The sequence below is a fragment of the Xenopus laevis genome, chromosome 2L (genome assembly GCF_017654675.1).
Source record: "Xenopus laevis strain J_2021 chromosome 2L, Xenopus_laevis_v10.1, whole genome shotgun sequence".
Taxonomy (NCBI): Eukaryota; Metazoa; Chordata; class Amphibia; order Anura; family Pipidae; genus Xenopus; species Xenopus laevis.
In genome coordinates, this window is record NC_054373.1 from 64,893,320 (window position 1) to 64,918,984 (window position 25,665).

Genomic DNA, 25,665 nt, shown 5'->3' on the forward strand with positions numbered 1-25,665 from the left:
TTAATAAAATGTTTTTATTAGTCATGTTTAAATCAATAGCGGAAATTCAAAAGTTTATATGTCTTTTTTTCATTTTTTTAATGAATATTTAATATTTCATGCTTGCTTTAAGATTAATCAATTAGGGACCAACAATACAATTAGGGCAACAACCCCCTTAATATTTCTTGCAAAAAAACACAAAAAATACAAAACATGTTCAGTAAATCTAGATTTAGATGTGCATATTGGTCAAGCTTAAATATACCTTACCATTAAACCAAATAATATATAAGTGCCTAGACCTGTTTGTCTAACCCTCAACTTTAATTTGATCATTAAGATCATTAAATTTAAAAAGGAATAACGTACAAAAATAACAGTTATCTCCATGGAGTGCAACAGTCAAATTGTGTCCATCCTCAAGAGTTGTATTGCAGTTCTGGAATGCACAATAGGAGGAATGCTGATCATTTCTAAATCCTCACTTGCTCTTCATTGTCTGATTCATATGATGTGCTGGGTGTAGGTAGGACATCTATAATAGTGTCAGCTCTAGTGTGAGCTCCCTCTCTCGTCTGGCCAAAACAAGAAGCAATGACATCCACTGCAAGGTTTGCAGTGGCTTTGACTTCTTCTGATGTGGTTGCAAGAACTGGATTTACTTCTACAAGATCCAAGGCAGACAACATTCCTGACAAAGAGAAATTATATTATCAACATTATGACTCAAAAACCAAACTACAATTATTGAAGTTTGACATTTAAATTTTCACCTTCTCATGTGTCCCTAAAATAGCTCTGGGAAAGAGCTCTGTCCCTAAAGTAGCTCTGTAAAATTTTCTAATTTGCTACATTAGTTGATGCATTTCCTATTGTAAGCCGTGCTGAGACTTATCCTTAAATTTCATTTATGGTAGCGGAAATAATTGCTACAGTTGTTGCTAACACTCCAGAAACAAATCAACTAATCTAGCAAATTGTAACAGTTCAGAGGCTGAGCCAGGATTACTGAGCTACTGAGCTGCAATCAAAGCTGTTATTTCTAGTGTGATAGATTAAAAACCTCTTTAAAGGACATGCAAACCTCTCCCACAAAAATTGGATCAATGAACAGCCTCTTTGAAATCTTTAGATAACTGCTACTCTGGTTGTTAAAAGGTTAACCGTAAGGCTGCAGCGTCCCCTTAATCACTTAGAAATCCTTCTCCTTCTCCTCCTCTAACCCCCTCAGAAATTTACTTTAGCAGTTGATTTATGAGCATGCTCAGTTCTTCTCAGCTCAGATTACTAAACACACCCTCCAGTCTAACAGCCAGTGAAGAGTTAGCAATGCTGGTTCCCATAGAAACTCTGCTCTAGCTGTCTGATCCTATTTTTTTTTTCCTAACCACCTCTCCTGAGCTCAGCTTAACCATTACAGTGCTCAACCCCTGCAGAACTTTTTATCAACATATGTCGTGCCTGTGTAACCCTGCATTCTGCATTGCGTGAACTTTACAGCATACATGTCCTGTTTGCAGATGTCATTGTTTCTGATGATGTGTTAGAGGGAAAATGGCTGCCGGGTGAAAGCTGCTATTTGTTTTAGGATAATGTGATGGCACTAGCAAATGGAGGGGGTATATGCAGTACAAATGATGTGGCGTGGGTGGGGAAGAGTTGCCCAACCTATATACATGGTAGGAAAATGTAGGCTTTACATGTCCTCTAAAGATATTTTCTCATCACATAATTAGGACCAATTGTTCCTGAAGATGTGAAGATGTAACTGCTGCACTGGTGAGACGCAGTGCCACAAAATTGTAATCAGGGCGAAAAAAATGGGAGTTCATCCATTCATATAAAGTGTAAATACTGCTTTTTCTTGTTGGGCAGTGATTTTGGGTACAAACCATATTTTTAGAATCCCGGCCTTCAGCAAGAAAATGCTGGCATTAAGGATATAGAAATAGCCCCACAAGTACAAGGAAGTGGCAATAACTTTTCAAAACATTTCTTTAAATACAAAAGCACACTGCTTTCAGGAAAATATCAATACTTTTTAATTGTAACCACCATATCCCTTATGTACACAATTGTATCATATAGGTGTTTTGGTATGAAAAGTGTAGACAATGGAAACAAAGCACTGTGAATTTCGCACTTTGCATCTTATCCCACTCGCTTTTCCCATGGATCCCTTAAAGGGATACTGTCATGAGAAAACATGTTTTTTTTCTCCAAAATGCTCCAGCAGAATTCTGCACTGAAATCCATTTTTCAAAAGAGCAAACAGATTTTGTTATATTCAATTTTGAAATCTGACATGGGGCTAGACATATTGTCAATTTTCCAGCTGCCCCCAGTCATGTGACTTGTGCTCTGATAAACTTCAGTCACTCTTTACTGCAAGTTGGAGTGATATCACCCCTCCCCACCCCAGCAGCCTAACCAAAGAACAATGGGAATATAATGAGATAGCAGCTCCCTAACACAAGATAACAGCTCCCTGGAAGATCTAAGAACAACACTTAATAGTAAAAGCCAAGTCCCACTGAGACTGATTCAGTTACATTAAGTAGGAGAAATAACAGCCTGCCAGAAAGTAGTTCCATCCTAAAGTGCAGGCACAAGTCAAATGACTGGGGCAGCCGGGAAACTGACAAAATGTCTAGCCCCATGTCAGATTTCAAAATTGAATATAAAAAAATCTGTTGCGCTTTTGAGAAATGGATTTCAGCGCAGAATTCTGCTGGAGCAGCACTATTAACTGATGTGTTTTGGAAAAAACATGTTTTTCCATGACAGTATCCCTTTAAAGTGAATTCCTGCTTTCACTTCTGCTTAATTTACTGTTTTCAGACCTGAGAGAATCAATCAATTCAGTACAAATATTATTTCTTAATAGATACACTTTTTATACATATAAAATAAGGAGTTACCTGTGTTGTGAATTTCCTCTGTGATATAGACACCTTCCCTGTAAGTCAGTCCTCCAATGACAGGAGTTCCTGTAGCTGGCGCCAAGGCTGGGTCAAAAGCGTCAATGTCAAAACTTAAATGAATTGGCCGATCTCTCCTATAAAATGCAAATAAAGAAATACATAAGACAAGATGAAATTACACCACGGAACCAGGTGTGTAACTACCAGGAGGTATAGGGGGCCCCATGAGGCCCAAATAATGAGCAATTTCAATATCTATTGGTAAAACAGGACAACCTCTGCATATGTTTGGGGCCCTAAAATTTATTTGCTGTGGGGCCCAGTGACATCTAGTTATGCCACTGCACGGAACAAACTCAACAATGTGCCCATGTTGTGATGCACCTAATTTGTCCTGCAATAGCTGGCAATACATAGTAAATATTTCTTTTAGTAAATTGAAAGTTTTATGGTGCCAATTTAGGTCCATTTTCTGCTATATATCTGCTATATATTTTAGTGCCAAAATATAACCATTGACTAGCTTTATATGAATCATGAATAACTTCTATCCATAAAGTAATAATTACCCATTTTAGTTATATACTCAAATGACTTATTACCAATGAAATCAGTTCTCAATTACTTTAATTTTATATTAATTATTAGTTCATTTACATTTATATGCATAAAATTTCTAATCTACCCAGATTAGTGGACCCACTTAACAGGCAGTTATGTGGCTTTGTTTTTTGTAATGTCTTTCTCTCTGTGTAGTGAAATTGGTAGCAATTTTGGACATGGCAAGGCGCTAATTTTGGGGCTAGATTTTTATACAGTTTTCAAATCAGCATACATAGCATGTATGAATTAATAGGTGTAACATATTTGTGCAACACAAAATCCACAGTCAGAGAATTATTATTATTGCGTTGTATTGTTCTTTAGTAAACAGATACCTTATTTGGTTCACTCCTTCCCCCTTGCAGTGCAACTTTTGGCCAGATCTCATTAGTCCATAAAGTAACAGATATATACAAATGCAGTTGTTAGCAGTTGCTACAATTCAGGGGGTATCCAAGACAGTATATAAGCACACACACCCAATATCATGCTGCAAGAACTTCAGGTGTCTCCATTCACTGTTTTCAGAGGCTCAGTGATGCCTTTGTATGACAAATGGCCAAGGTTAGGAGGAGTCATCAAGTTTGAGTATGATAGGGTGTACTGTAAATAGCAGTCAGTAAGACAGCACTCTGACACGGTATCTGAAGTAGGGCAGCCAGTCTGAGTTTCTGTGACAGTCTCTTGTACCGAGAACATGATCTTTCTTGAAAACAAGCCAAGACCACCCACCCCATCCAACGTACCTGCCCAGAAGCTGATCGAAAGTTTTCTCCATGACTTTCCTTATGCCCATGCAATCAATGTGTCTCATTGAGTAATATGAGATATTATAATTCTTTAGAATAAATCTGCAACAATACATATGAATTGTGTCATTTGCTGTTCAAATGTGCATATGTTATTTACAACATAAACATAAAAGACTTACACAAGCAATGCTTTCAGCAATTCAAAATATTTAATAAGAAAATGTTGTCCCACAAGTATGGACACCAATAAATATTTTAAGTAGAATTCATATTCATAATGTGAGGTACAGGGTTCTCTCAGCAGAGTAATTACAGGGCTGATATGTGTGTCAAATGGGCCTAGGGTATTCGATATTTAACCGCAAAAGATGGATAAATGCAATGGAGCCAATACATAACCCCACATGCAGATAGGGTTGCCACTAGGCTGGTATTTTACCAGCCTAGCTGGTAAAAATGATGCTTGAACCCAATGTTATTAATAAGGAAGAAAGATAAATATATAGGCCAGTATTTTTTTCCAGAATAGGTGGAAACCCTGTGTGCAGAAGTAAAGATACATCAACAGATGTATCACTCAGGACATGGGTGTTTAGGGTGATACGGAGGGGACACTTCTACAACAAGGTTTGTAACATCCTTTAAAGGAAGAGTAACACCAAAATGTGGAAATTGAAAAAAGGCTATATAGCACAGGTTAAATAGTGGTTAATAGATAACACCATTATGTTCTACAGAGCTTATCTGTTATCGGCTGTGTAACCGGAGCCTTTTTTCATTTAAATGGCTTTCCCCATTGCTACACAGCATCTTATTCATATAAACAATAGTAGTGTTTCTAAAGCAAACAGATCAGTTTAACCAGTGCAGGCCAAGATTGCATGATATTTTTATTACTTTAAAAAACACTTTTTGATGTTACTGTTCCTGTAAGCACATTTAGTTACATATGTTTTCCAGTTACATTGTTCTAAAGTTGGCAATAAAATAAGCTGATACTTACTGTTCAGCTGGATCCAGGTCTCTCAAGCCAATGTATACAATATCAGATTTTGATAGGCACGGCTTTGCCCAAGAAAAACCAGGAATTGGTGGTATCTGGTTCAAAAGACAGATTTATTATAAGCAGTTGCGAATGTTACAAGAGTTGTACATGTTACAGTGATAAAGGTTATTCACTTTGAGTGATCAAAATAAAACATCAATATAAATAATGATAATCATAGTTAGTTAGTTAAAAAAAGGACAGCTATAGCTCTTGGTGGAAATGTAAAACTGCATTTTTAAAGGTTAAGACGGTACATTTTAGGGACAGGGCTCATGCACGTAAATATGCTAACAGTGATATACCACTCTATCATATTCCCAGTTTTGACAATGTGGTCACCATACAACAATGTGTTCCAGCATCAGATATTTAAATGAAAGTGAAAATGCTAGAACTGGTGTGGCACCCATAGAAGTGCTCACCCATGAACAAGAAATACTTCATAAATATGAAATATTTCTTACAACTAGGACAAATGTATCATTATTTTTCACACCACCAACTGTGACCATTCTATACTACTTTGACTACATTTATGGCTGCAGATGTGTACAAATATTTGGTATAGATTTTCCACACATTTGTAACAACTACATGTATGTTGCCAATTTTTCAACGCTGTAAAATGTCCTCATACTCTTAGGGGCAGATTTATCAAAGGTCGAGGTGAGTTTTCCAATTGAAAAAATTCAAATTTTGAGCTATTTTTGTGTACTTCAACTAGGGAATAGACCAAATTCGATTTGAATTTGCACAAAATTCAAGTATCAAAATTTATCATGTACTATCTCTTTGAAAATTTCAACTTCGACCATTCACCATCTAAAACCTGCCGAATTGCTGTTTTAGCTTAAAAGGGACCTCCTAGAACCTATTTGGAGTAAATTAGTGGATTTTGAAGAATCTTTTTTTTTTTTTTGGGAAAACTTCGATTCGAATTCGGCTGAATATGGACTCATTTGACCGAAAACTATTCGACCCAAAAAAACCTTTGCCTTAATTTCGGTTAGCCTTTTTGATAAATATTCCCCTTAGGCTTATTCTTATGCAGACATATCAAATTATAACTCTAGTATATAGGGAGCAACTCAAATGGTGCCCATTTGTGCCTGTGACAATATTCTTAATTTAAATACTGTACAATCGTTCTGGATAAAGAGTGGAGTGCAATTCAAAATGTTGCATACTTTTGCTGCCCAGAAAAGTTTTTAAAGAAGCCACTTGGAGTGCTGTCGTTGGGAGTACACCTGTATGAAGATGAAGAGTCTTTGTGAACAGGCTTGAAGACATGCACCCAAAATACAAAAGTGATCTGAAGAGTAAGTGTAGTTTGCTTTTAAAGGAGAAGGAAAGGTTAAAACTAAGTAAGCCTTATCAGAAAGGTCCATCTAAATATACCAGTAACCCCCCAAAGTAATGTTGCTCTGAGTCCCCTGTCAAAAGAAACACTGCATTTCTTTCCTTCTATTGTGTACACATGGGCTTCTGTATCAGACTTCCTGCCTTCAGCTTAAACCTCATTGCCCTGGGCAAGAGCATGCTCAGTTTGCTCCTTTTCCCCGCCCCCCTCCCTTCTCTACTGTAATCTGAGCCCAGAGCAGGGAAAGACTCAGGCAGGAAGTGATGTCACACCACATTAATACTGCAGCTCCTAGCCTAAACAAACAGAGAGTTTCTAGAGCTTTTTACTCAGGTATAGTAAAACATTCTACAGAATAAATATAGCATTCTAGCTTGCACTATTGCAGCTAATCTATTGGCAATAAAATGCCTTCCTAGCTTTCCTTCTCCTTTAATTGTCTAGTACAATCCTTCACCCTGTATCATTGTATTCTCCATAAAGCTAGGTTAAACCTGTGGGCCAACAAAACCCAGAACCTGTATGTATCTAGTAATTATAGTAGAAGAAATATGAAGAGCCGTTTGCATGCTGCATCATTTTTGTTTTTAAAAGAAAACAAACCTTTCTCGAAAGTAATATGTGAATAAAAAAAATCCATGGAATTCCCCTCTTTACTGCAGTAACCCAATTAAGATGTTTCATTTGAAAGTCACCATTAAATGCTATCTACTGCACTAGGTTAGGAAAACAGCTCCAAATTAGAGAGTGGCCATCTCTCAATTCAATTTTAAGCAAATAATTCTGATCTATAAACATTATTATATATCTTTTTCTCCATAAAAATATAACAGTACTTTGTTACTTGATCATAACTAAGCTGTGTAAATCGCTATTGGAGGTAAAAATCCTACTGGGTTTATTTATTGTTTACATGATTTTTAGCAGACATGAGGTATGGAGATCCAAATTATAGAAAGATCCCTTATACAGAAACCAACAGGTTCAATGCATCTTGGATAATATAGCCTATAACATTGCTACATTTCAATTTTGTCTTTAACTAAAGCTGTATGAAATGATTGCAGTTGCTTCTCTCTGACTACAGCCTATCCGTTGGGGCATACAGCATGCCTGAGTAAATCAGGAGATCCTTGTTGACCTGATGTTTTTCACAGTAAAACCCGATACTGAAATAAGATGCAACTGTTTTGTTGAACTGTGCACACTGCGCACCAATTTCAAAATGAACAGGTGGTTTAAAGGTGTTTTCCAGAAGAGCTATCCCTTAAATGTAGATTAGGAATGCCTGGGCAGTGTGCCAAATGCTTAAGGCTTGAGGGGTTGCGTTGCAAAAGCAAGAGTGAAAATAATCCAATCAGAGCTGACTATGCACTACCTGCCCCTGCCAAGCCTCCCTGCCGTCTGGAAGCTGTCCAACAAATCATGCACAAGGAATTTCACAGCAGAACAGCTGTACCTTATCCTGAAGCTCCCTCAGTAGGAACGACACTGGCTGGCCATGCAGGTTTCCTGATGGAGTTGTCAAAGGCGTGTTAATATCTGCATGGGCATCCACCCAAATTACACAGAGGTCTGGGCACTGCTGGGCATGGCCAGTGATAGATCCAAAAGCCAAACTGTAGGGCAAAAAGCAAGTCCATTACATACAAATAAAGGAAAAATAACTCACCTGCTGAAGCCTGCTAATGATTTTCTGTTAATGGATGTCCAATTGTAATAAAATGACTAACTGTGGGCATCAGCGGTTTTAGGCTGCTTCTGCTATAACATTTGAGGGGACAGAAATGAATTCACTATTACTAGATGGTCTCTGCTAAATCACCCCAGACAATATCCATACACCTTAATGTGTCACATTTTGTCCCATGATGTCAAAGCAGAGAGATCCGATGCACCATATATAGTAAGTGGAGTGTGCAACACTCACACAGAATTTCATCAGTCACTCAGCACTTAAATGGTTCCTCCTTTTTCATTTAGCAGGTGTAAAAATACATGTCGATGGAAACTGCTTGCAGTGCATATACTGGGGGCTTAGGTTTATTCAAACTGAAATAGATTTTCTGTTCCAAACCTATTTAAATATAAAAAAATGATTAAAAGGTTACTCATAAGATCAGTGAATAGGTATTCTGAGATGGATAATTAGATTACCAGTGCACAGAATTAGAACAGAAATCTAGTATGATGTGGGATTATCTGATTTTTTGCAATTCAATAATCTATTTTGCAAGCCCCAAACATGGAGTAACTTGGAGTTTCCCCAATTGCCCTGTTTAGCTCAAGAAATAACCAAAATCTTAGGTTTCATGATTAAAACAACAGGAAAAAAGTATGTTCATGCACAAGCCCTATTCATTTGACTCATGATGACCCTTTAAATTGGCAAGATGAGTTTTTAAAAATGCGGTGTGGAGTGTGTTTTTTTTCTCACAAACACATTGACAAAATGGGTGCGGGAGAATGCATCACTTTGTGATTGTGGTGGTACACAGCAAGAAAAGTCTTGATAATAAAAATAAAATTCATAATAAAATATTATTATGTTAGTTTAAAGCTAAGACCTCATACCTATAATGCCCCAGCAGTGTCAATTTCAAGATATAGCAATTGATCTGTCACATATCTTTAGTCCAGTAATACATGAATCCTGAATGCATGCACTGTTTGGCATTAGTGTGTGTGCGTGTGTGAGAGAGAGGATTAAGTTAAGAGCTACTGGTTAAAGGATCATCTCCTACTAAGACTGAAAAAAGAACCTGCCCTTGTTAGAGCTCAATGAAATACAGTTTAATTATTTAAAATAAAAAATTTTTTTATACCAAGCTACATAATATAAAAACAATATATTTGATTGCTTTTTACTAAAGAAAAGGCTCACCTGTGATCTCCACCCAAGGTTACGCAGGTATGCCCGGCTCCCACTGCTTTGCCCACTTCTTTGGCCAGCACCTTGCAGGCAAGTCCTACAGTACGAGGATGTTTAACAATGCTGTTGTACTGTTCATCATTAGGAACTTGGGAAAAGTGTAAGTCTCCAAAGTCACATACATTGCATCCTACAAAACAAATGAAGCTAGGCTGTGTTTTTCTTTTTTTTTTTTAATTTCATCTCATTTTTCAATTTTTTTCCTGTCAGCAGAAATCATGCAAGGCTGTGCAGAATCTATTCAGGACATTAGTCCACAAAATAACATGCAATGAGTTCACTTTAATCCAATGTGAGTCCAGAGGGTGGAGTTACCAATGGCTAAAAGCTTCAATAACTGGACATTTGTTAAACGAGATCTTACTATTCTCAGAAAATTACTTATGTGCTACTTTATGCAACAATCATAAACAGTTTTGTAACAAATTGTGTATGTTGTAAGCGTTAGTGCTATAAATCACAGGGATTTGGCAGGTCACATTACCACATTCACAAGACAGTATGGTGAACCAGGAACAGGTTTTAGCCAGTTATCTATATTAGGAGCATAACATATGTATAGGAAAATTCAGTGTAAGGGTCTGGCTAAATAAGAGCAAACAGAAACTTAAGTGGAAAACATTTCTGCAAGCAGTCAACAAGTGTCGCATTTCAAGAGCCAGTGTTGCACAATTTTTCCCTGCTTGATTGAAAACATGATTAGGTTACCTACAGGTAACAGATGAACGTTAACCCCTCCATTGACTTTTTATTAAACTCGCATATAGACCTACATAGAATTAATAGCAGATTTATGGTCAGAAACTTAACAGTGTGAACTGCTTATGTAACCTAGCTACCCGAGTCCTTGTGGCATCTTTATAAAAATGTACATCTAATCTTACAGTAAAAAAGGGGGCAAAATGGCATGAGATTAATCAAATATTTATGAAAAGCCAGTTAACAATTGGAATGCACCGAATCAAGGATTTGGTTCAGAATTCAGCCAAATCTGATCTTTAAAATCAATAATAACCAATATATGCATATGCAAATAAGGGTTTGGATTCAAGAGATGCATTGGTCTTGTGATAATAAATTTTGGATTTAGCGGAATCCCACAAGAGAGCGTCAGTGCTTCCCTAGTTAAAAGACTGCTTTGCATATACATTTTGTACCAATTATAACAGACTTCATGCAATTATTTGCCACTGGGAAATCCACTAAAATCAGTAGGAGTATAAAAACCTACACAGAAATGGGACAAGTTTCTTACACATTCTTGAGAATTCCAAGGCTTCTGTCAAAAGTCTGGGGAAGAGCTTGAATGAACTGCACAAAGCGGTCAACTGAATACTTATGGGATGAATTGATAAGCCAAGTGTAAGCAAGGCCTGATTAACTCAACATAAGTAGCCAAACTGAATAATGATCTTGGGCCTGAAATAAAGCAAATCTGAACTGCCGTGTGCCAGCATCTAGTCAGAAACTATTCCAGCAAAGTAGAGGGGTTTCTTCAGTAAAACATTCCTGCACATGTAAAGCCTCAGGGTAATTTCCATTTTTTCTTTATTAAACTTGCTGTAATATCATGACGTTCACTGATAATAAGCATACAGTAAATAGTACTGAGTGAACTGTATATATCAAACAGCATATTGAACAGAAAAGGGTGCTCTACCCACCAAACAGAATTGGAGACAATATTTTACATATCTCCAGCACAGAAACAGCACCATATTTCTTCCAGTCAGTATACTATACAATAAAGAAAACAGTATTTCGAGTAGTATGACAGTATGTTTCTACATGGCAACCCCAATAAAGATAATGCTTTACATTAGAAGCCTACTTTTACTGAAGTCAAAGTGCTTATGTTTTTTTCTTAATAAGGCAATATTCTTCTGCAGCAGAGCTGCAAGTTGTATGATGTACTGGTAAAACTGATCTGTTTGCTTCAGAAACACTACTATAGTTCATATAAACAAGCTGCTGTGGAAGCAATGGGGAAATTGGAAAAAAGGCTATATGGCACAGGTTAAAAAGTGGATAACAGATAACACCATTATGTTCTACAGAGCTTATCTGCTGTGTAACTTGAACATTTTCTCCTTTAAATGGCTGCCCTACTTGAAGGTCAAGTAGTATGAAACTTGGGGTGAACATGCCTTTATTGTGCTAGAGATTTTAGGGGCTTTAACGTATTGGCTGATCATATAGCAATGTTTTTCTTTATCTGTAATTATTATGAGCTAAGGCGGTCCCAAAGGTCAGACTTCAAATGGGGACTCAGATAAAAGAAAGTCTTAAAACAAAGTTCCCACTGTCACAGATACCCTGTGGTGAATGTAGTATTTCCATGTCCCCTTCAGTGAGTTGCACAGCCAGAGAAGAAAAGTGCAGAGTAATGACCTTGGTATCATGTTTCTTTCCCATCTCAACAGCGAGAGGGAATCATTTAAGACCAGGTAAAAATAACAAAATGTAATTTATTCCACGTTATTATAAGCCTTATATAACACGTAATTTGGTGGTGTTTTTCTCATAAATATCAAAAAGAGGATTATTTTAGGTCCAATCTTAGGGTCTGTTTATCTCAGACGTTCCTCCACTACACGGGACACTTCTGAAGTTACTTGGATGACTTGCAGATTTCAGATTGACATATTGATTTGGCATCTTTGGAATCTGAAATAAGATCACTCTGCAAACAGGAGGATGTGTTTCGTCTACCCAGGAGATAGTGTTCTGGGACAACATGTTAACTCATCCCCCCATTAAAATGGAAAACTACTAGGTTCAAATCACTTATTGCACAGCCCTCTAATTATAATTTATATATCACAAAAACATGTTCTGTGGTGCCAAGCATCCAATGCTGAGTTGATTATTATCATATTCTTGTACTATAACAAAGCCTATTTTCAGCATGACCTATATTAATGCTTGTGACCCCATCTCAATAAATGATTTTAAAGGTTGTAGTCTGCTCAGAATTCCAGACAAATGGATTTATAGTTTCAGCAGGGGTGGGTTAAGTGACAGGTCAGACAGTTCAATACAGTAACTTGTAAAACCGAGGTACACCACAGTTAACTGTTTTCCTAACATGAAAATTTCAGAAACGCAAATAATTTTAGGGCTAAACTATACAAATAATTATAGCTTTTAAATAAAGACCTAAGTAGATTTCACTGTTTTTTAAAGGACATGCTACATCATAAATCTAAATTCATGAATAAAATATGCTCCCACCCACTTATCTCCCCCTCTGTACGTGCTTTTCGCTATAGTTTTATTTATTTTTTTGCCATGTATTGTCATACTATTACCCCCTCCACCCAATTCTGTCTCAGCTAGGAGCTACATAACCCTTATATTATAGAAATAATTTGATATTTTAGAAATGAATACATATGTATGTCATTGTCCACTCTTTCTTGTTAGATCAATCACAATGTCAGAGTTTAGGCATTTTACCTAAATTCGATAGTCTGTCAATTAAACCGGCACTTCTTATGGCTGCGGGTCCATGCTCCACTCCTCTTCTTTTCTGTAATCAAAAATGTTTTGTTAAAAATACAGGAAAATCTAATTCACATACACACGTTTTCAGTGGTGCAGGATGTGACTCATGTCAATCATGTAATGTTGCATCTGGAGTTCAGCAATAGACAGAAGTTTGACTACTTGTACTTGGAAAGAATTACACATCCAAATAGCAATTAGAGCTTTGATGGTCATGAATATCTTTACAAGTCAAATAAAACCATTGCAGAAGGCTAAAATGAGTATTATTTACATCAGGCTGTAGCCTATACCTAATTGCCCCGTTCTGTAATGAACAGAATAAACATTAAATACAAAACATTTATTAAATTCATTAAATAAATGTTGACTTATACACCGAATACCATCACATTATAATACTATATAATTTTAAGTAACTTAGGTCCCTGTCTCTGGTGTTCAATCTGGCAACTCAGTAATTCAGGTGCAGATTCTAAACTGTTACAATTTTGCAACATTTAGTTGATTATTAACTATTATATCAATTATAACTGAAAACCAGGGATTCTTCTCAGCAGTGGCAAAGATAAGAAATGTATCAACTAAAATGTATCAATTTAGAACAGTTTACACAGTCGATGACTCCTCCCTCCCAGAGCAGCTTTACAAGGTAAAAAAATGAAACTTAACATTTAAATATTACAGAAACGGTCACAAATAGAAAATATAAAGTATTTGGAAAAAGTCTTCTGTATTTCTGATGAACTATCCGAAACCAACTGAAAATGGTGATGGAACGTGAACTACTCCTTTAAACTATATATTCATAATTATTACAGCAATCTCCACTTTTTTAGTTTATGCTGTTGCATTTTAATTACGTACATAGGCATTTCTGTGTTGGCTTGGTGTGGCAGACAATCAAATTTTACATCTTATAAGAACAAAGGTTAAACAAGTTAAAACTGATGTGAGATTTTCATTTTAATCATGAGTGATGGTTTTTTTCTAGAAATGTCCTACTATGGTTTCCATAGATTATGTCTTTTTCACCAAGGAGACAGTACATAAATAAGTGTAAATAATATGACTAAAGTTAATAGCTTTATCCTGGAGTATAAAGCTGGCCATAGACGCAAAGATCCGATCGTACGAATCGTGGATTTGTACGATTTTCGGACCATGTGCGGAGAGTCCCGTCATTTTTCGTCCGTCTGAGATCGGTCGTTTGGTCGATCGGACAGGTAAAGCTGGCCATAGACGCAAAGATCCGATCGTACGAATCGTGGATTCGTACGATTTTCGGACCATGTGTGGAGAGTCCCGACATTTTTCGTCCGTCGGAGATCGGTCGTTTGGTCGATCGGACAGGTAAAGCTGGCCATAGACGCAAAGATCCGATCGTACGAATCGTGGATTCGTACGATTTTCGGACCATGTGTGGAGAGTCCCGACATTTTTCGTCCGTCGGAGATCGGTCGTTTGGTCGATCGGACAGGTTAGAAAATTTCTGTCGCCTGCCTGGGAGACTGTCACTAGTGTTGTCAGACCTAAGTATCGTACGATTGCTGTCAGGGGCAGAACATTGGGTGATCTGTTCTTATTTGATCGGAATGGTAAAGACTTTGATCTGAATGGTTAGTGGAGGGTCGGGAGATGGGAAAGTCCGATCGTACGTTGATTCGTACGATCGGATCTTTGCGTCTATGGCCAGCTTTAACTGTGTTTCTAAGATGTGTGAGTGCCCCATAAAGAAGCCTGAGAACAACTGGGCATATGATTGGGTGATTGAGAGGCAGAAAGACTGTGCATGGCCACATGCAGATGACAATGAAGTCAAACTAGATTTTTCCGACTGAGCCAGTATCAGCCGAGCAGCCAGTTCTCCTCAGTGTCAGATACTAATCCCCTGTCTGTTTGAATGGCAGCTTTACATAATGATTTAATTCACATTAACAGTACATTCAATATATATATTTCTAGCATCAATCTATTTTAGATTAATTTAATTTAGAAAATGGATGGTTACCTGTCCCTTGGAGAAGGGTGCCCCGATCACAGCCACAGAGTGGGAACATTTCTTCTGAAGCTTTATGATATTGACTTGCTTCTTCAGCAGCCTAACGAAATTACTTCTTATTGACATGGCAGCGAGCTATAGAAGTGATGCTGGGATGACAATGCGGGAAGCTTGCGGCATGTATTACCAGCAAGTACCAGTCTGAGCGCTACTCGCAGCAGCATCATGCTTTTGTCTGCTTCCAGCGCGGGCGCTCCCCTACTTTTGCGTCACAGGGCTGTCCAACTCGGACCAATCAGGAAGCTGTTCGTCAGAGGTGTGCCGGCACAGCCCATCTCACGCCCCCCGCTCTTACGGCTGAGTTATTTAGGGATCGACTGCGGGAGCGACGGCTGTTAGGGCTGTTTATTAGCGACGTTTACTATTTCTGGTACCTGTGAGCTTTCCAGCTAGGAATAAAGGTGTTAGATGAGCGCGCAAAGTCATATATATATATACATATATTACATAATATATATACATATATATATATAAATACTATATACACTATATATATAACATATATACATATATATATAATACATATATTACTACATATATAATATATACTATATATACATATATATATACATACATATATATACATAATACATATATACATACATACATATATATACATACATATATATACATATATACATACATATATACACATATACATATATCATACATAAATATACACATATATACATATATACATATATATTACATATATATACATAATATATATACATACATACACATATATAATACATACATAAATATCAATTATCAATATAATATCATACATATATATATATATATACATACATACATATATACATAATACATATAATATCATATATATACATAATATAATATATACATAATATCATATAATACATACATATATAATATACTATATATACTATATATACATATACATATATATACAATATATATATATACTAATATATATATAATATAACACATATATATATATATAAATATATTACATAATATATATATACATAACTATATATAATATATAATATATATATACATATAATAATACATATATATACATATACATAATATATATACATACAATATATATATATACAATATACATATAATATACATATATAATATATTATATAACATATATAATACAATAATATATACATAATATATAATATATACTACATATATATTACATAATATATACATATATAATACATATAATATAATACATATATACATAATACATATATATATATAATATACATATATATACATATATATACATACATATAATATATCACATATACTTACACTATATCAAATAATTAATCTTATATATATATACTATATTATTACTATATAATATATACATAATTAAAACATATATATAATATATAAAATAACAATATAATTAAATATAATATATATATATTTAACATATATAATATAAATACATAAATATAAATACATATATATAAATATATAAATATAAATAATATATATAAAACTACAATAACATATATACAATATATAATTAATAATATATAATAATAATAATATAAACATATAATACAATATAAAATATACATATATATATACATATAATATATTAATATTATATATATATAATTAATATCAAACAATAATAAATATATATAAATAATATATATATAAAATATAATACAAAAAACACATAATATATATATAATATATATACATATAATATATACATCATATATATATAATATACATATATATACATATATAATATATATAAAATACATATAATAAAATATATATATATATACATAATATAATATATAATATATACATATATAACAATATATCAATATATATACATAACATATATAATACATATATACATACATATATAATACATATATATATATATATATAATAATATATACATATACATACATAATATATATACATAATATATATAATACATACATACTACATATATATATAATACATATAATACTACATTAATACATATATACTATATATACATCATACATAATACATATATACATTACATATTAATATACATATATATATAATACATTATATATACATATACATTATATATATAATACATTATCACTAATTATAATATACATATTATATATATACTATACTATACATACATATATAATACATATACATAATATCATACATAATACATATATAATACTATACTACATATATATATACATATATATAAAACATAATAATACTAATAATACATATATATATATACATACATAATATATATAACATATATATATACATACATCATATATAATATATATTAATACATATATACATATATACATATATAACATATAACTATACATATATATACATATAATAATATATACATATATACACTAATAATAATATATAATATATATATATATATATATACATATATAATATATACATATATACATAATACATATATATAATAATAATACATATATAAAATACATATATATATACATATACATATATACATACTATTATACATATATACATATATATATATATACATATACATAATATATCATACATAACTATAATAATATATACATACATACATATAATATAACTATATATATATATACATACATATATAATACATAATATATATATATACTATATATAACATACATATAATAATACATATATATATATACATACATATATACATACAAATATATATATACATAATATAATACATAATATTAACATAATATATATATTACATACATATATATACATACATAATAATATTATATAATATATATATATACATATATATACATATATATATTATATAATACATAAATATATAATACATATATATAAATAAATACATATATATATCATAATTATATATACATATATATACATATATATATTATAATATATATATATACATATATACATATAATATATATATATACATATATATATACATATATATTACATATATATATATCATATATATAATATATATACATATATATATATAAAATTTAAAAATATAAAATAAAATTTAAAAATTAAAATTTTTAAAAAATTTTAAAAAAAAAAATATAAAAATTTTATATAAATATTAAAAAAAAACATTTATATAAATTTTACTAAAATAAACAATATATATAATTATTTTCCCAATAAAATATTTAAAAAAATATAAAAAATAAATTATATATAAAAAAAATATTAAAAATATAAAAAACCCAATTTTTAAAATAAAAATTATTATAATAACACAACCCCCAAAATATATATAAAATAAAACAATTTAATAAAAACCCAATATATATAAAACACAAAAATTAATATATTTATTTTTAAAATTTCCTATATAATATTTTAAAATATAAAAATACACCACAAAAATATATATAATATAATTATATACCCCATATATAAACACATATAAAAACCTAATTTTACACAAAATTTAATCCCAACAAATATATATTTAACTTTAATTTTATAAACAAAATTTTTATTTTAAAAATTATTATATCCCAACATATTTTTAAAAAAATTTTAAATAAAATTTTAAAATATAAATTACCCCCTATATATCCCCAAATTTTAAAATTTTATAAATTATATTTTTAAAACATAAACCCCTAAATACCCCAAAATTAAAATAAATTTTAAAAATTTTAACATAATATATAATTATTTATATTTTAAATTTAAAATATTTTTAAAATTTTTAAAAATAAAATTTTACCAAACCATCCCCAAAGTTAAAAAATTGGGTATCAAAAAAAACCCTTTTTTCATACCACACCAAAAAAACCAAAAAAAATTTTTAAAAAAATAGGAGGTTTATTGGACTGAACCAACGTTTATTTCCTCACAGGAATTTTCATCAGGGAGTGAAAAGCTTTGTGCCAGTGAGACGCTTAAAATTTTAATATGGGGGCCAAAAATGGGCTGAGAAACCCCCTTGTTAGTGTAAAAAACCCAGTGATCGTGCCACCTGGAAGTGAAAAAAAATAAAAACAAAGCCCCCGTCACATATTAGGGTTCTTACCTCATTACCCCCTGGCCTGGGCCCCTTAACCCCGCATGATCGTGTACCAAGGGGCCGACACAGTCCCCGTCCAGGGTCCTGTGCGCTGTGTGGATCGCGGCTTGCAGGCGCAGAAGGGGCGGGCTTTTACGTAGTGCGGATATTTTCCCGCATTCCTGCGATTGGAGGCCATTCCGCTCGGACTGACAGCCAGGAGCTGTAACCAACGCTGCTAAAGATAGCAACGGTGGCGCTCCCCTGCTGTATCTCCCAAAGCCCAGGCCCTGCAGCGTTATGAATGTATGGTCTGCGAGTTAACGCTGACCAATACACCCTGCTGTAATTAGCCTTGTTGGGTTTTGTTTGGCCAATGCTTGCCCACATTTGCGCCTCTCTCACAACATTAAGGGATACTGGGTCAGTGTCAGCCATAGGTCGACCAAAGAAGGGGCACAGTGTATCGGGGGTACTGCCGTGGGTTCCTACTGCCAGGCTAAATCATGGGTAGGGGTGACAAGGAAACATGGACCTAACGGCATAGACTGTGAACAAAGAAAGATTTAAGACATAAGGGGGAAATAACACAATAGCAAGAGACAATGAATATCAAGTGGCAGAACAAAATAGGTTATAACAGTCCACAATCAAGGCAAACAGTCCAAAAGTGGGTAATCATAGGTATGTTCATATGAAGCACCCCAGTGGAAGTATTTCGTTCAGACCTCGGGGGGATACAGTATCCAGCGTGTGTACCCACCTGGACTCCCTTCTTAGTAGGGCTTGTTCACGGTCGCCACCTCTTTCCAATGGAGGTTGATGGTCTATGGCCATACACCTAAACGTTGGGAGAGTATGTCCTTCCGCTAAAAAATGTTTAGCCACAGGTTGCATTGCTTTTCCTTCCTTCCATGCTTTGCTAATGGCAGAGCGGTGATTGCTGATTCTCTCTCGGAGAGTAGTACATGTTTTGCCAACATAGTATTTGCCACATGGACAGGAAATAATGTAGACAATGTAATGTGGAAGTGCAACTTAGTCTCTCTCGAATCTTGATTCTTTTGCCAGTGTGTGGATGTGGGAAATCAGGGCCTGTCAATAAGCTTCTGCATGTTACACAATTTGGACATTTGTAGCACCCCAATTTCTTCTTCTGCGCCAACCAGGTGGGGTCTGTACTTATAGTGCCTTTGAAATCGGTGCGCACTAACAAATCTTTGAGGGATTTGCCTCTTCGAAATCCCATCATGGGTTTTTTGGTTGCATGCAGTGAAAGAGATTCGTCCATGTTAAGCATGGGCCAATGTTTGTTGATGCTGGTGGTAAGATGTTTTGATGCGGCTGAAAAGGTAGTGGTGAAAATCATAGGAGTATTTGTCTCAGTCTTCTGTTGTTTTCTAGACAATAGATCACTTTGCGTGTGTTTGCAGAGCTTTATCCAACTGTGTGCATAATAACTCCTCAGAATAGCCTCTTTCAAGAAACCGACCAAACATGTCACGAAGTTGTGCTTCAGCTGTTTCTCTTATGTTATTGTTGCGTATTACTCTTAGGAACTGGGAATACGGAATTCCACGGATTGTGGCCGGCGGGTGGTTACTGGAGGCGTGCAATAAAGAATTGCGGTCCGTAGGCTTCCTGTATAGCCTAGTGCCCAATTTAGAGTCTTTGATGTAAATGTTTAGGTCCAGAAAGTCAATGTTGTCCGCGTGATGGTTGATAGTAAATTTAATAGGGCTATTTAAGTCGTTTAGATGTTGATGAAATCGCTGAAGGGCCTCTTGTGTGTCCACCCAGATCATGAACAAATCATCGATATAGCGAAAGTAAGTCAGTATAGACACACCGATTAGTGGAAGGATCTGGGAACATTCAAAATTTAACATGTATATGTTTGCATATGAAGGAGCTAATGCACTTCCCATGGCCGTCCCAGACACCTGTAGATAGAAAGACTTTTCAAATCTGAAGAAGTTCCTGGACAAAGTCATTTCTAGAAGTTGTATGAGGAATTCTGTGGGTACAGCGTTTGGTGGTGCGGCTATAAGAGCTTCTCTGCAGGCTTGGATCCCCTGGTCATGCGGGATGACAGTATAAAGACTCTTTACGTCCATTGTTACTAGTATGCTGTTAGAAGGGATGCAGTGTAGCTCGTTCAGTCGTCTGATCACATGACTAGAATCCTGTGTATAGGATGCCATGGTCTGTACAATTGGTTGTAAGAAGTAATCCACAAATGTAGAAATAGATTGGTAGAGGGAACCAATGGCGGAAATGATTGGTCTTCCTGGGGGAGCCGACAAAGATTTGTGAATTTTAGGTAGTGTGTAAATTATGGGAGTTCTCGGGTGGTCTGTCACTAGGTATCTATGCGTGTCCTGGTCTATCCATCCAGCATTCTTAGCCAGTAGTAGAAACTCATCTAGTTCCCGTTTGAATTTGATGGTTGGGTCCCCAGGAAGGGACTTGTATGTTGTCGTGTCTGATAATTGTTCCAAGATTTCATTTCTGTAGTACGTATAGTCCAATAGGACAATGGCGCCCCCTTTGTCAGCTGCCCGTATTACCAAATCCCGATCTGCTTTGAGGGATTTGATTGCTTGTCTCTCTAGGGGAGTCAGATTACATTTAGGGTTGGATTCCTTTTTCATATTCATAATGTCTCTACTTAAGATGTTGCCAAAGGTTTTGATCGGGGCGGGGTGTTGGGGGGCTCAAAGGTACTCTTGTTCTTAACAGCGGTGTCTTACTTATTGTTGAGTCTTTGAAGAATTCTTTCAGTTTTAGTTTCCTCTGAAATTTATGAATATCGACCAATAGGTCAAAGGTATCTGGGACCACACTCGGGACGAATGAGAGACCTTTGGATAAAAGTGATGTTTCTCCTGCAGACAATGTGTGTCGACTTAAGTTAAAGATTATATTTTCCTGCCCCTTGGTGGTTTTCCTCTTATTATGCCTCCCACCTCGTCTCGTGTGCTTTCTCCTCCTGTTTTTTCTTTTGTTCTCTGAGACCTTGTAGCCACCCCTAAAAAAGAATTGGTGTTTATGTTCTCTGATGCAGCGTCCGAGTCTGTTGACTGATCTGAACTGTCTACAGTTTGGAATATTCTTGGTATGTGTCGTCTCCTACGGGGAGGTGCTCTATAATTATCCGTTCTCAAACCCATCAGCCATCCATACACTCTTTTGCTTTATAATCCTCTGTTACTTTTGTCAATTTGTTCTGCTTAAATAGTGTCAAATCCTGTTTATACTTATCAGTTAGTTTTTGAAGTTTATCGATCCAATCAGATGAGGTGTCTGTTTTTAGTGTTTCCAGATGTTGATCCTCCAGTCGTTTGATCTCTTCTTTGACTGTAATAAGTTCTTTGCCCACTTGTTCAACCACCAACAGGATCAGATCAAAAGAGCATCTATTTAGAATCCCACACCATTTAGCACAGAAGTCAGGATTGCTACGTCCCAAAGTGGGGATGTTGGTGATTCTGAAGCCTCTAGGGATTAGTCGCTGTCGGTGGTAGTTGGAAAGGTAGATGCCGTGTAGTTGTAAATCTGTTGCTTTTTTCTTTAGGTTCAAAAGTTCATGGTATATGTCATTACTGGGTTTGTCCACCGCTATATCCAATGGAGTCTCTGTGAAGAGAATCCTGTCCACATCATGTATATTGAAAGAAAAGTCCAAAGTAGTGTCTATGTCCAATGGTAGTTGTGAAGGATTCTCAGCCATTGACATGAATTAATCTGTGCGATGGGTACAGTGGATGGTTCTTTTCACAAATCCTGTAGTCTCTTGTGGTGTTTGTGTAGATCCTCTTAAGTGCAAAAATCACTTCTCAGCGAGCGACCTCCAATATAGGGTTAAATCATCATTCCGTTATAGAAGAAAACTATGGATTGTACGAATAAACGAACAGCCCATCTGTATAAGGCAGGGTGCGAGCCAGGATGAAACCCCAAAATAGGAGTTAGATCATAAATGGAGAGAAATGTGGAACGCACACCTATAGCCAAAGTAAAAAATTGGGTGCCAGTCTGGAAAAAACTTAATAAGTACTGTGGGATGACGGCACACCAAAAAAAATCCAACAAGACAAATCTTAGAGAATAAATAGGAGGTTTATTGGACTGAACCAACGTTTCAGTTCCTCACAGGAACTTTCATCAGGGAGTGAAAAGCTTTGTGCACAGTGAGACGCTTAAATTCTGAATATGGCGCCAAAAATGGTTGCTGAGCAACCATTGTGTTAGTGTAAACAACCCAGTGATCGTGCCACCTGGAAGTGAACTAATCCCTAGAGGCTTCAGAATCACCAACATCCCCACTTTGGGACGTAGCAATCCTGACTTCTGTGCTAAATGGTGTGGGATTCTAAATAGATGCTCTTTTGATCTGATCCTGTTGGTGGTTGAACAAGTGGGCAAAGAACTTATTACAGTCAAAGAAGAGATCAAACGACTGGAGGATCAACATCTGGAAACACTAAAAACAGACACCTCATCTGATTGGATCGATAAACTTCAAAAACTAACTGATAAGTATAAACAGGATTTGACACTATTTAAGCAGAACAAATTGACAAAAGTAACAGAGGATTATAAAGCAAAAAGAGTGTATGGATGGCTGATGGGTTTGAGAACGGATAATTATAGAGCACCTCCCCGTAGGAGACGACACATACCAAGAATATTCCAAACTGTAGACAGTTCAGATCAGTCAACAGACTCGGACGCTGCATCAGAGAACATAAACACCAATTCTTTTTTAGGGGTGGCTACAAGGTCTCAGAGAACAAAAGAAAAAACAGGAGGAGAAAGCACACGAGACGAGGTGGGAGGCATAATAAGAGGAAAACCACCAAGGGGCAGGAAAATATAATCTTTAACTTAAGTCGACACACATTGTCTGCAGGAGAAACATCACTTTTATCCAAAGGTCTCTCATTCGTCCCGAGTGTGGTCCCAGATACCTTTGACCTATTGGTCGATATTCATAAATTTCAGAGGAAACTAAAACTGAAAGAATTCTTCAAAGACTCAACAATAAGTAAGACACCGCTGTTTAAGAACAAGAGTACCTTTGAGCCCCCCAACACCCCCGCCCCGATCAAAACCTTTGGCAACATCTTAAGTAGAGACATTATGAATATGAAAAAGGAATCCAACCCTAAATGTAATCTGACTCCCCTAGAGAGACAAGCAATCAAATCCCTCAAAGCAGATCGGGATTTGGTAATACGGGCAGCTGACAAAGGGGGCGCCATTGTCCTATTGGACTATACGTACTACAGAAATGAAATCTTGGAACAATTATCAGACACGACAACATACAAGTCCCTTCCTGGGGACCCAACCATCAAATTCAAACGGGAACTAGATGAGTTTCTACTACTGGCTAAGAATGCTGGATGGATAGACCAGGACACGCATAGATACCTAGTGACAGACCACCCGAGAACTCCCATAATTTACACACTACCTAAAATTCACAAATCTTTGTCGGCTCCCCAGGAAGACCAATCATTTCCGCCATTGGTTCCCTCTACCAATCTATTTCTACATTTGTGGATTACTTCTTACAACCAATTGTACAGACCATGGCATCCTATACACAGGATTCTAGTCATGTGATCAGACGACTGAACGAGCTACACTGCATCCCTTCTAACAGCATACTAGTAACAATGGACGTAAAGAGTCTTTATACTGTCATCCCGCATGACCAGGGGATCCAAGCCTGCAGAGAAGCTCTTATAGCCGCACCACCAAACGCTGTACCCACAGAATTCCTCATACAACTTCTAGAAATGACTTTGTCCAGGAACTTCTTCAGATTTGAAAAGTCTTTCTATCTACAGGTGTCTGGGACGGCCATGGGAAGTGCATTAGCTCCTTCATATGCAAACATATACATGTTAAATTTTGAATGTTCCCAGATCCTTCCACTAATCGGTGTGTCTATACTGACTTACTTTCGCTATATCGATGATTTGTTCATGATCTGGGTGGACACACAAGAGGCCCTTCAGCGATTTCATCAACATCTAAACGACTTAAATAGCCCTATTAAATTTACTATCAACCATCACGCGGACAACATTGACTTTCTGGACCTAAACATTTACATCAAAGACTCTAAATTGGGCACTAGGCTATACAGGAAGCCTACGGACCGCAATTCTTTATTGCACGCCTCCAGTAACCACCCGCCGGCCACAATCCGTGGAATTCCGTATTCCCAGTTCCTAAGAGTAATACGCAACAATAACATAAGAGAAACAGCTGAAGCACAACTTCGTGACATGTTTGGTCGGTTTCTTGAAAGAGGCTATTCTGAGGAGTTATTATGCACACAGTTGGATAAAGCTCTGCAACACACGCAAAGTGATCTATTGTCTAGAAAACAACAGAAGACTGAGACAAATACTC

General features: G+C 35.3%; 1 protein-coding gene across 1 annotated transcript; it reads right to left on the reverse strand.

Moving 5' to 3' along the window:
• arg2.L (arginase 2 L homeolog) lies at positions 1-15,302 on the reverse strand. Its single transcript, NM_001087881.1, is given in 8 exon segments — positions 1-673; positions 2,904-3,040; positions 4,256-4,360; positions 5,265-5,359; positions 8,129-8,288; positions 9,554-9,731; positions 13,061-13,133; positions 15,120-15,302. Coding segments are annotated over 8 exon segments (1,083 nt in total). The 5' UTR covers positions 15,237-15,302; the 3' UTR covers positions 1-455.
• Positions 15,303-25,665: the final 10,363 nt, after the last annotated feature.